Below are 12,909 nucleotides of genomic sequence, written 5' to 3'. Positions count from 1 at the left end.
CTACTCTCTCTCTCTCTCTCTCTCTCTCTCTCTCTCTCTCTCTCTCTCTCTCTCTCTCTCTCTCTCTCTCTCTCTCCATTTCATGAGTTGGTAACAAAGGAAGAAAGAATACTTGCATACTTCTTTCATTCCTTTCATCTTCTTCATCTCTTGATTTACTTCGTGAAGATCCTTAGAGGTCACATTATATTTTGTGGCTCTAGTTAATACATCAAGAAAGAGCTTACTAGCACAAGGAGTTCTTAATCAAGGTGTTTCAAGGTGGAGGAAACACACACAAGGAGAGATCAAGGAGAAGAGCTTTGGTGGTTCACTTGGATCGGATTGAAATCACGCTCCAAGGGTGAGTAAAACATACCTCTTTGTTCTTCCTCATATATGCTATGTTTATATACATATCACAATAAGCCAAGATCATGGGAACTTTAAAATGAAATTTATGTTCAGTTAGTAATTTAATGGTTAAACTGATTCCGCACTAATTAAAAGTTTTAAAATTCATTCATTCTTTCAATATGATTGTCAAAGTGGGAGAATGTAAGAACTTTATTGGACATATCATCTAATAATAAAGTTTACACAATAATTATGTGATATCTTGTAAATGAAACAAATGACCATATATGCAGTAAATCGGTAACTATGATATTATGATTAATGTTATAGATTATGAGCCTAACAAAATATATCATCTATCTATCTACTATTAATAAAGCCAGAAAGTTTTTTTGACTTTGTCAACGGTTAAATTTTTGAACTACCTGAATTACCCTTTGATTATTACATTATAAAACATTGTTAATTAATATCTAAGAATTTTAGTGGTAATTTGATAATTATAAAATCAGAAAACATAAAAAAGGAAAAGAAAAAGAAAACAAACGTGGAGCAATTAGAGCTGAGAGTCCTAGATTCATGCACAGTAAATCTGCAACACTAACTACTATTATAACTGCAATGGTGGTAAAAGAAAATGTTTCAACAAAATTAATATAAAATGTCTCAATTTAAAATAATTTTTTTGCTATTGTTCCTTTCTTTCTAAAAAAAATAAATAAACTAAAAAGAGCAAATTGGAATGTGCGAAGTGCAGGCCAAAGAGGCTAATAATTTTTTAAAGGTAAAATATTTCATTGATAAAGCTTAGACCAGAATGACATTATTAAAACACCATTACATTAGACAATTAGCTCGCTTATTCAAGTGAGCTTAGCATAGGATTAAACTAGATACAAAACAAGATACTAAAGAAATATAAAAATCGGAGCCAAGACGCTCAATTGCGGTACTCCAAGCTTCATGAATCCATCTAGCTGCAGCTAGCTTGCTCAGTCTGCCAAGCTATCTAAATACTACGACTTAAGCCATAGTCAGCTTGAAATCAGGCCCTAGAACCCAATTCAAAACATGAATTTATGGGGATTCGGGTATAGATCCAGGCCCAAAGACCCAAGCCCATTCCCAAACCCTAGCAGATTTGCATCTCTTGTCGCCGATCTTCATCAGCAAGAGGCTAGTATTAATAAAGGTAGAAGGAGTTTAGGAATGGTTAAATTTTTGAACTACCTATAATGCCCTTGATTGATTAAAAATTCAAATTTAAGAATTTAAGAAAACCATGGGTTGAATGAACAACTCAACTGTCAGTTTTTTTTTTTGTTTTTAAATTTCAATCCTTTTTTTAGGGAGAAAACAGTGGGAGAGATGTGAGTGATTAGTTAAGCCAGTGAGAAATTTTAAATACATACATTTAATCTCTTAATACATACCCCTTACTTAATACACTACCCATCTAGTTTTTCATTTCAATATTGTACTAAATACACATCTTAAATTGCCTAAAATATTCTCAATATCTAAAACTAATAATAATCTGTTATTTAATATAATTATTATATATTTACTATTTCACAACTTTTCTTTACGTATTCTCTTTTATTTTCTGTTAGATTTTTTTGATCGGGTTAGAAATTTTTTCTTGATATTTTTCAATTTATATTCAAAAGAGTAATATTATATTCGAACTCCAAATCTCCAATATGACATTAATCGATTAGAATTTGAAGAAAAAAAATATTGAACATACATAATTTTTTCAAAGTTAAGAAACTAGTAAAAGTACAATAGCATAAAAACTAGTTTTTAGTCTGCAAGATAAAAACTAAAGTTGATAAAAAAATAAAATCAAATGAATCGGTAAATAGTACATGTGATTACGTGAGTAGTCGAAATTCAGGTTTTTATTTCTTTTCTTTCGATGCATAGTAAAAGTGGAGATGAGTTAGGTTTTAGGAACGATGAAGTTCTTTTTTTTCTTTTTTTCCCCTAATAATTGATGGATGTTTTTGTGATTAAACATACCTATAAAATCTGATGTGAAATATAAAATAATAGGGGTGTGTATTAAGATATTAGAGGTCTGTATTTAAAATTTCTCTAAACCAGTAAATAAAAAAAGAAAAGAAAAAAATAAAGAAAAAATGAAGAGCAAATTGACACGCACGTACGTGCGGGTCAAGAGGCTAATATATGTTTTAAAGGGTATGGAATAAAGGGACTCAACCACTAAGGAGATGCATATGGTAAGTGACATATTCTCTTTAATGGGTGGATTCTGTCACCTAGCAATACTACATGTTCATTAAGTAATCTCGCCCCATTGAGAAATAGAGAGCAGAAGACTTTGCTTTTTTGAATCCTTGCAAGAAGACGATGGACTCCATAGGTATAAATATATATATATATATATATATATATATATATTCTTATTCATAAAGCATATATGTTTTGTATCTCTATCACTATGCATATTATATATCATGTTGTTATGATCTAACACATTTAGCCTCCTACTTATAATGATCAAAATCTGGATTCAAACCCATAAACTGAATCCTTATTGAACTCAATGTTAACAACTATAAAGACATGAATCACATGATCCTATCACAATACTAATTCGATGCAATTCAAGTTAAATTAATGCAATGAACCTCTATGTAATCCAAATGACATACAACTCGGATTACTTATCTGAAACTGAGTTAAATACTTAAATACTTAAGCTTCTTGTTGATTAATCAATGTTCAATATGAATTGGTTCTAATGTTAGCAGATGGTGATTATGTCAATTCAGTTCCAACATCTTCATCTTCGGGGATAATCGAAATTCGTGTTCCTAGTTCCTACTGCACTCCAAGCCAATTTGAATATGCCATGGTACAACATGGTGTTTTGTACACTAAACCCTAATATTACTGCAACACTGCCTCGTGATCACATTGGCATGAAGGCAAAACACCATGTTGTTATCAAAGAGCTGCTTGCACAATCGAAGACTGCTATTGTTCTAGCTGTAGGAAAGTATCGTGTATCATAATTGTGATTCATTTAGGAGATTCCATATGTAATTCAATTAGGAGATTTCATAGGGTCACTTATCTTGTACAGATTCCTAGATTGTAGTAAGATTTCTTGTTAGCTAAGATCTCTCCCTTGTAATCTATATATATTGCAGCATAAATGAATGATAGACTATTCCAGCAAAACTATCTTCGTTTTATGGTATCAGAGCAAGAATCAATCGAATCCTGTCTCTTTGTTTTGCACTCTATTTTCTGGTGCAAATCATCATCCTATTATCATTCATCATGAGCAATAGTATTATCTTTCGAAAAGGCAATTAGCCTAACATCTGCTTGAATCCCAAGAATCAGCTTGGTATTGTCAATGGCACCATCATAGCCTCTTCTTCAAATCCCAACAAGTATCATCTCAGCACTGGATTCTCGATAATGGCGCAACAGATCATATCATCTCATCATCAAGTATGCTAACTCATAGCAAGAAAAATCATTCCTTGCCTCCTGTGTTGCTGTCGAGTGGAAAGAAAGCTCAAATATCTTTTACTAGATCAGTACCGTTAAATTCACATTATTATCTTGATAATGTGTTATATATTCCAAATTTCAAAGTTAGTCGGCTCACAAAGGGATTGGATTGTTCAATGACTTTTTCTCCATATTGGTGTATTTTGCAGGATCTGGTTTCGAGGAAGACGATTAGTTTGGGTAAGGAATGCAACGGTCTCTACTATCTAGTGGCGTTAACTACGGAGAAAACCAAGCCTAAACCACATCAGACATCAACCATTTAACCTTCTTGTCACCTCACAACATCGTCTTCCAATCTGAGGCATCGTCGTCTGGGTCACGTTTCATCTCGTCCTCTAGATTATATCGCTAAGCATTTTTTGGATATTTCTATTCCTTTTGATTCCAATCATGCTTTCGATATTTGTCCATTGGCAAAACAAAGTCATCTCTCTTTTGGTACTAGTTCTATCTCATTTGTTAAACCTTTTTATCTCATTCATTGTGACATTTGGGGTCCCTGTTCTCTCTGGTGCACGTTATTTTCTTACAATCGTGGATGATTATTCTCATTTTACTTGGGTTTTTTTGATGCAACATAAATGAGAAACTCAGTCTTTGATGTAACAATTTTTTGCCTTTGCATCTACTCAATTTTCATCTCAAATAAAAATCTTTCGCAGTGATAATGGGGCTGAGTCCCTTTCCCTTCGAAAAAATTTCGAAGACAATGGAGTTCTTTTTCAGCATTCCTGCGTTTATACGCCCCAACTAAAGGGGGTAGTAGAACGCAAGCATCGCCATATCCTCTAAGTTGCATGCGCTTTTAAATTTCAAGCCAATGTTCCTCCAAAATTTTAAGGAGAATATGTCCTCACTGCTGTTCATATTATTAATCGTTTACCCACTCCACTTCTCTCTTTTGAAACAATTTTTGAGCGTCTTTATTCTTGACCTCCTCCTTTTCATCACCTTCGTGTTTTTGGTTGTTTGGCATATGTTACAAATGTCAAGGTCACATATAAGTTTGCCCCGACAGCAGTCATGTGCATCTTCATCGGTTATCCTATTGGTCAGAAAGCCTTCATGAGAATATCTTCCCTTATCACTGTTGTACACAAGCCCAATTCTGGTCAAATTCTTCCTCTAGCCCACATCACTAGCCCAACTATCTCACCCTCTATCTCCCAAATCTAGTCAAGTCAAACCCATCCTTCATCTATTCAATCGAGTCAACCAATAAATGAGTAGGCACCGTCGTCTCTTCCTGATTCGGAACCGCGTCCACCACCCAGTCTTGTCCGGCGAGTCGTCGTTCCACCAGTCTAACCAAGGACTGGTTCCAATCCCGATTCCAGTTTCGCCAATTCTCCCGACCCATCTCACCTTCCACCGCCGCAAGTGGCGTCACGATCCAGTTCGCCTCTACATCTGCCTCCGAACCTCACCAATTCCTGTCAAAACCACCTGCGATGACCTCGTCTCCTAGCCGCGTTGCCATCCCGACCTCACCTTTCCCGGCCACATCACTTCCGGCGCCACCTCAGCTCCTTCCAAATCCACAAATAGATCCACTGCCAGTCTCATCATCACCGGCCTCTCCACCTTCGCCTGAACCATCCATACCCTTGCCCGATCCACTCGTGGCACAACCTTAACCTCTCCGTCATTCTGCTCGTGCCACTCAACCTTTAGTTCACCTCAAGGATTATGTCTGCTCACATATCATTGGCCCAAACTCGTCATCTTCTCCGTCTCCAGGTACTGTCAAAATGGAAGGTACCCATTGCATCGCTCCTTTATTGCACAGATTTCACAGGCCAGTGAACCATGCACGCACATATGCTAAAGATACTCCTCATCCAGAATGGCAAGAAGCGATGCGTTCTGAATTGTAGGCATTGGAGGATAATAATACTTGGACTATCACTCTTTTACCGGCCGGAAAAACTCCTATTGGTTATCGGTGGGTTTACAAGATCAAGTATGGATCAGATGATACAATTGAAAGGTACAAAGTGTGTTTGGTTGCCAAGGGATTCACTCAAATGGAAAGCATTGGTTATCATGATACTTTCTCACCTACTGCCAAGATTATTTATGTTCGTTGCTTATTGTCTGGTTGATGCTCAAAATTGGTCTATTCATCAGTTGGATGTGAATAATGCCTTTTTACATGGTGATCTTAATGATGAAATTTTTATGCATGTCTCCTCCTCTTGGTCTTTGGCGACAGGGGGAGAACATGGTTTGTCGCCTTAACAAATCCTTATGTGGCTTGAAGCAAGCCTCTCGGCAATGGTTTGCAAAGTTTTCTGATGCTATTCGTTCAGCTGGTTATGTTCAATCTAAGGCAGAAAACAGGGGAAGTCATTCACTGCTTTATTGATATATGTTGATGATATATTAATCACCGGTAATGATCCAGTTGCTATTTCTGCTTTAAAGAAGTTTCTGAATAGCCGATTTCGTATTACGGATCTTGGTGATTTAAAGTATTTTCTTGGCATAGAGGTTTCTCGTTCCAAAAACGGAATCTATATTTCTCAACGAAAGTATGCATCGGAGATTATCAATGATGTAGGTTTATTGGGAGCAGCACTTGTTGATACTCTTATGGAGCGTGGCTTGAAATTATCAAGTAAAGGAGACCTTCTTAAGGATGTTGCACGTTATAGAAGATTGGTTGGTAGGTTGATCTATCTCACCATCTCAAGGCCTGATATAACCTACTATGTGCATGTGTTGAGCAGGTTCATGCATGAGCCTCGCAAACCTAATATGGAAGCAACTTTACGAGTTGCCTATTATCTCAAAAGCAATCCAGGTCAAGGTTTGTTTTTCTCTTCCCAAAATGATTTCAGACTTGGTGCTTATTGTGATTCAGATTGGGTTGGTTGTCCCATGACTCGGAGATCAGATCTCCGGGTTATTGTGTCTTCTTTGGTTGTTCACTAATTTTTTGGAGGTCAAAGAGACAAAAGACGCTCTCACTTTCTTCAGTTGAAGCAGAATATCGAGCAATGACAAGAGCTTGTTGTGAGTTAACTTGGTTAAAAATTTTCTTGTGACAATAGAGCAGCTTTGCATATTGCTGCCAATCCTGTTTTTCATGATAGAACCAAACACATTGAGATGGATTGTCACTTCATCAGAGATAAGATTCAAGATGGGTCAGTTGTTACTAAGTTTGTCAATTCTGGAAATCAGTTGGCCGATGTTCTTATCAAATCATTGGGAAAGAAAGATTTCATCCCTATGATTCACAAGTTCGGAGTTCGAGATCTTCACTCTCCAACTTGAGGGGGAGTGTAGGAAAGTATCATGTATCATAATTGTGATTCATTTAGGAGATTCCATATGTAATTCATTTAGGAGATTTCATTGGTTCACTTACCTGATACAGATTCCTAGATTGTAGTAAGATACTATTCCAGCAAAACTATCTTCGTTTTACTGGCCAATCTCAGCGGCCAACGTTGGGGTATGGACGAGGAAAATGATATTGTCTCAATCATCTCTTAGAAGAAACTACGATTGAGGGAAGAGAAACTTAAACTGAGCCTGAAAGTTTAGAACTCACACTTTTGGAAGTTGAGGCACTGTCTGAGCTTGAAAAGAAGAGGAAGAGAGGTCAGACACTTGGAAGCAAGAACAAGCTACCGTATGGGGAAAAGAAAGCTCTCCTTGAGGATGCAACTAGGAAGTAATCACGTAGGAAGAATCTCATGGGGAGTTTGAATGAGAATGGGGAGAGTGCTAACCCTAACCCGAAAGGGAAGGGGAAGACAACTCTCTTTAATTGTTTAGTTTTCTATTGGTAAGCCTATGCATTGTTGTACAAACTTCTTAACTTCTTTATGATGTTTGTAGGATAGCTTGTGCCACAATTGCGTGATTGGCAACTGAGGCCTTATAAAATTTTGTCGAAGGGGATGAAGTTCTTGCAATTTTTGTGGCGGCTCTCTTAAATGTGAACTCCTATCATCTAGTTGTAGTTTGCTTTAGCTTCTAGGTTTCTCCGGTTTTTCTTGCCCGACCCTTGTAAGTTCAAGTAGACTTTACCATGAGTTATGGCTATTGTTTTGATGCAATCAACATTTAGTTTCCAAAAAAGAGGAGGAAAAAAAAAATAGAAGCATTAGAAGAAGTTTATACTAGTCGGCATTTCTCGGTTACTTTATATTTCTAGCTTGCATTCATAGACTTGGCACATTTGTTATTTAGCTCCAGTGTGTATCGGCATCCAGGAGGGGTAGAGAGAGAGAAAGAGAGATCAGAGAGAGTTTGTATAAATTTCAATGAAAGACGGAAGCGAATTCTATTTTGTGAACATTATCTATATCGATCAGTAGCGAAAATGGTGGGGCACTTGACTTTGGTGCTCATCTTCTTCTTCATCTTGTGTAGGTCTTGAGAGCAGAAGAGGCTTCAAGATGTGGGAGCATGGTGCTGTCTCTGCTGCGAGGTCATGAATATTGGAGGTGAAGCTACTCATGTTGATCAGGTTAGTCGAAGCAGATGAATTATTGGAGCAGGCAGGCTGCAGCAATGCCATGTTTTGCTGTTGCTGCTGCGAGCTTTGAATGGCATTTGCAAATGCAAATCTACTGTTTATCAGCTGAGTTTGCACCATTGCAAGCTCGGTTTGTAAAGATGCAACCTGAAACTTAAGCAGTGTCAATAATATTATCGATCAGATCATGTTGGTGTAATTAATTTATAATGTTCTAAGTTAACCTGCTGTTGTAAAGCAAGTATGGTGGATACACAACCATAAACCGGGTCAGAGAGGCGAGCTTGAGCCTCGTAGGATACAGTAACGACAGCATCATGCCTGCGGTTCAAAGGTAAGTGCAGCAGAAGCTTTGAGACATTACTTGCGCCAAACACCTTGTGTACTGCAGCAAACCGCGCGGCTCCCTGGTCTGAACCAAAATGGGGAGCAAAGATGCAATCATTAATACACTTCCTTCTCAAAAACTTGCATGCCCCACACGGAGCTGAAGCCACAGTACTACAGGTTTTATGATGATAATGATCTAGCTCTGTTCGCTGTTGTTGTTTTCCAGTGCCAGCAGACGTGGCCTTTCGAAGGCAGCTTCCAGAAGTGCCACGATGATTCCCTTGTGGCTGATCAGCCATTGCTAGCTAGCTTGCTAGGAACAAGAGTATGTCTAGCAGCTATAGAGATGGAGCCTGGTGTTTGGTCCCTAATATATAGAGGATACATATGTAACCGTAGCATTTTACTGGAGGGAAAGAAGTGCACACTAGTCTCGTGAAACCGTTGGCAACGCAGAGAGGAAGAGACGTTATGGTTGGTGAAGTTGGGGGAGTGATGAAATGGGTGAAGAGGAGTGGGTGCAATTCATGGTGTCAACTGCACGTGTCAAGGGCATGGCTCCTGACAGCATGAGAGCGATATATAAATTATTTTGTTGTAATTAACTAGTGTACTAGTTGGTGTTAGTTTTGAGCAGAGTATATATAATAATGAGTCATGTATGGATGGAACTTGCACAAGGTTGGTTGTGTTGTGTTGTGTTGATGGAAAGGGCACAAGATTTGTATTGCCCGTTGCGTGTGGGACTCAAAGTGCATGGCCTAGCAATGGCTCACACTCACACTCACACTCCTTGAGTGAGGTGAACCCATCTCTTTGTGCAATGTAGGTAACTCCCCTGTTCAATACATGTCTTCTAGTTTCTTCTTCTTCTGTTTTGTTCAATCCCTCTACAATTTATGAAGGTAGTCAAAAGATTAGGAGAAAGTTTAGTGGCCAAACGATACCCGAATTATACTTTTAAAAATTAGAGGTATATGTTAATCAGTTCCACAAGGAGCTAAATAAGTGAGGTGCATATATATGATTACCAGAAACATGATAATGGGACCTGTAACTTGATACATACTAAAAGGTGAGGCGTGGAGATTGTGAAGGTGAAACTGGAGACCCATCACTGCTCAGGCATTCTCCCTGCTGCCATGCATCCTGAACCTGAGCAGCATACTGCAAGTTCCACAGAACATCATCGAAAGAAGGTCTATCTGCTGGCTCGTTATGCAGACACCTGACACAAATTTCCATCATTGTCTTCAATGATTGATCCAAGCATGTCTGCTTAACTCCTGGATCAACCATGCTTCTTCGAGCTGCGTCATCAGCTGCAATAACCACTTGTAGCTGCATGAAGTTAAAAATGTAAAAAAGACGGGAGTTAGTCTTGATTCGAAAATATACACAACACGACCCTGTTTTGGTGTTCCATATTATGGTTGGATTTCTGACCCCAAACATCAAGAACTGAGATTTGGTTTTTTTTTTTTTTGTACAACAGCCAGGGTGTCAGGTATAAATATTTATTCTGTTTCACAAAAGGGGAAATGAGTTTCTGAAGAAACTATAAGAATGAAACAGAGTGCTTTTACCTGATCTTTCAAAACTCCCACTTGAGTCGTGCACTTGACTGGTCTCCCCTTGATCATTTCCAGCAATATTACTCCAAAATCGTGAACAACAGTCGCATCATCATGTTTCATCCTAATAAGAAACAAATTATCGTGATTAAAATACTGCATATAACCACATACATGTAAAATATTTAATATAAAGTCATGTATGGGGAAATGAATTTCTGAAGAAACTAGATGCGGGTCAAGAGCTCTCCCTGAACGGCAAGAGGTAACAAAATCTCAACATTAGTATCATCAAAAGTAATAAGGTTCAACTATAGTGGAAACATGATTATACCTCCAGACATAGTGCATATGAATACACTGATGATTGCCTGCCTAACAGAGAAACTAAAGTTTTATATAGGTTTCAAGTGCACTAGTGTATTAAAGTAGTTCTGCATGTAACTTGAGCAATTTAAAATTTCCATTTCAGACCTTGCAACAACGTGAGAACTTGTGGATCCACCTGAAGAAACTCCTTGACCAACCTGCAAAGATGAAGAGGACTGAAATCCAGTTCCAAATGATTTTCAACAAATTGAATTGACAACCCAATGCAGTACAACTTTCTACTTACCTGCTCAATATTTACTTCCAGGAGCGGAAGGTTATAACTGCTAATCTTTGCAACAAGATTCTGATCCAATAAAATATCTGTTATTTTAAGTTTATTTGAATATACACCAGGGATGATCCCTGTCTGCAAAAACTGAATGCCGTTTGCTATGCCTATTGCAGCTGAGATGCGTTGAGTCCAAGTAAGTGATCGTCTGTGATGTCCCTCTACATAGTAAAATATGACAGAAATATATAACTTCAACAAAACAGATAGGAAAAGTTTCAGTATGGATCAGACAAGTGGTGTTAGTGTCCCCTGCTGCGTAAAAACATAAAAGAGAGATGTCAACCATTCGTTATCTGAGCAAGCTTTAGAGTTTGTCCAATTTCCTATTCAAATAAATTATCACTAGAGACAAACAAGATTATAACGAGGAAGACGTATAAAATGAGATTTCTTTAGGGAAAAAACAAAAAAGGAAAACAGAAAATAAAATCTTAAATGAATGAGGTAGTTATTACAGGTAATCACTTCTATCCTTTATCCTGATAATATAAGTTAAAGATTTCATGAATTACCAGAGATCCAGCTTCTTAGTGTGCCATTTGGTACATATTCGAAAACAAGAAATATTCTGCTGACACTATAATCATCCAAGTAACACTCCAAGCAGTGTCCTAGAGCACTGACCAAATTACGATGCCTTAGTTTCAAAATGTGCTCTATATGGTGCATGAAATGTTGACTGCTGTGACTTGTTTTCAGTTTTAAGCATCTGATGGCAACAAAAGAACCATCCTTTAACTGCCCTCTGTACATCTGCGGTTGGAACGAAATCAGGAGTTATACTCTAATAAGGCTACTACTCACATGTTTAAATAATCTATTTTACTTTTTCTATAGTAGAAATCTAAAGATAGTTCTGGTAGTCCAACACGCAAGAAAGGATGCTTTCCAGATACACTCCAATGACTCCATGAGTAAGACGATCTTATACGATGAAAAGCTAAAATAAAAATCGTAACTTGTAAAAAAAATTATCTCTTCAATAGAAGGAAATAAATGATAAAACTAATTAATTTTTCTCATTCAAAGTCATTAATCTTTTCTAGATATGAAAATCTGCATCTGACTAAATTTATACGTAGAATAAGAAAAATAGCACAGGGGACAGGGATGGTCATTTATTTAAGCTGTAAAGAAATTATATATTGTGACCAGTATTTGACAGTGGTTGCATCAAAGTTTTTTGAGGTTTTTGAGGAATGTTTATTCTGTGAAGTTCTAAAATATTGATCAGGCAAAATAGCATTTAACAGCATAAAAAACTCATCAGGACATGCTGCTTTGATACAGAAGTCAGAGATTTATACTATATACCTGTCCATGCGATCCTTCACCCATGAATGTAGATGTATCAAAGTTGTTTGTTGCCTCCTCAAGTTCATCCAACGAAAACGTTCGATAGCTTGGTAGACCAAGAGCTCCCAGCTTCATTGTTTGCGATATATATCCTTCAGGTCAAAGCAAAATAGCATTAACCAAATTTTCAATCTCCGAGGCATATAAGTTCTCAAATATAAATAACTCGGAAGAAGGTGACGGATTTTTATATATTCAGTCTCACCCATATCATTAAGTTTATATTCCTACTATCAGAGCCTTTCCAACTTCAATGTACAGCCATACTATCAAATATGACTAAGCGAAGAGATTCATGTTTTGGAAAAGAAGGCTGCCTTAAACAAAAGGTATCAAATTTTGAAGAATAAATTGAATTGGAATGAAATAATTTAGCCTACTTGTGTCTGGTGTGACTGTGTGTGTGTGTGTATGTATGTATATCAGTTCCTATCCAGAGCAAAGCTTCACTCTTAAATTAAAGTGTGAAGTTCCTTATTTAACACACTTTTCGGTCATCTTTCCACATCTCCACCGTTCATTTTGTAGAATCTATTGCATAGATCACTTCTGCAAAGTTTAATCAAATATATATATATATATATATATATAGAGCG

At 37.2% G+C, this 12,909-nt stretch overlaps 2 protein-coding genes across 2 annotated transcripts in view; both read right to left on the bottom strand.

Moving 5' to 3' along the window:
• Positions 1 to 7,954: 7,954 nt before the first annotated feature.
• LOC101302033 (LOB domain-containing protein 20-like) lies at positions 7,955 to 9,496 on the bottom strand. Its single transcript, XM_004309692.1, has 2 exons — positions 8,614 to 9,496; positions 7,955 to 8,536 (listed from the first exon to the last, which is right to left on the bottom strand). Exons 1-2 carry the CDS (start codon positions 9,016 to 9,018, stop codon positions 8,222 to 8,224), a joined length of 720 nt encoding a protein of 239 aa, XP_004309740.1. The 5' UTR covers positions 9,019 to 9,496; the 3' UTR covers positions 7,955 to 8,221.
• A 154-nt stretch (positions 9,497 to 9,650) lies between these two features.
• The window catches only part of LOC101303083 (probable inactive leucine-rich repeat receptor-like protein kinase At3g03770-like), a 4,632-nt gene continuing 1,373 nt past the window's right edge, over positions 9,651 to 12,909 (bottom strand). Inside the window, exons 2-7 of the mRNA XM_004309695.1 lie at positions 12,272 to 12,405; positions 11,470 to 11,710; positions 10,910 to 11,115; positions 10,768 to 10,820; positions 10,306 to 10,417; positions 9,651 to 10,060 (exon numbers count right to left, since the gene is read on the bottom strand). Coding sequence (XP_004309743.1) covers positions 9,788 to 10,060; positions 10,306 to 10,417; positions 10,768 to 10,820; positions 10,910 to 11,115; positions 11,470 to 11,710; positions 12,272 to 12,405 — 1,019 coding nt within the window. The 3' untranslated portion in view covers positions 9,651 to 9,787. The remainder of the gene's footprint in view (positions 10,061 to 10,305; positions 10,418 to 10,767; positions 10,821 to 10,909; positions 11,116 to 11,469; positions 11,711 to 12,271; positions 12,406 to 12,909) is intronic.

This window comes from Fragaria vesca, unplaced genomic scaffold (assembly GCF_000184155.1).
Source record: "Fragaria vesca subsp. vesca unplaced genomic scaffold, FraVesHawaii_1.0 scf0513033, whole genome shotgun sequence".
NCBI classification, from domain to species: domain Eukaryota; kingdom Viridiplantae; phylum Streptophyta; class Magnoliopsida; order Rosales; family Rosaceae; genus Fragaria; species Fragaria vesca.
The sequence above is the reverse complement of the archived record's forward strand: the minus strand, read 5'-3'. Positions and strand labels throughout refer to the sequence as shown.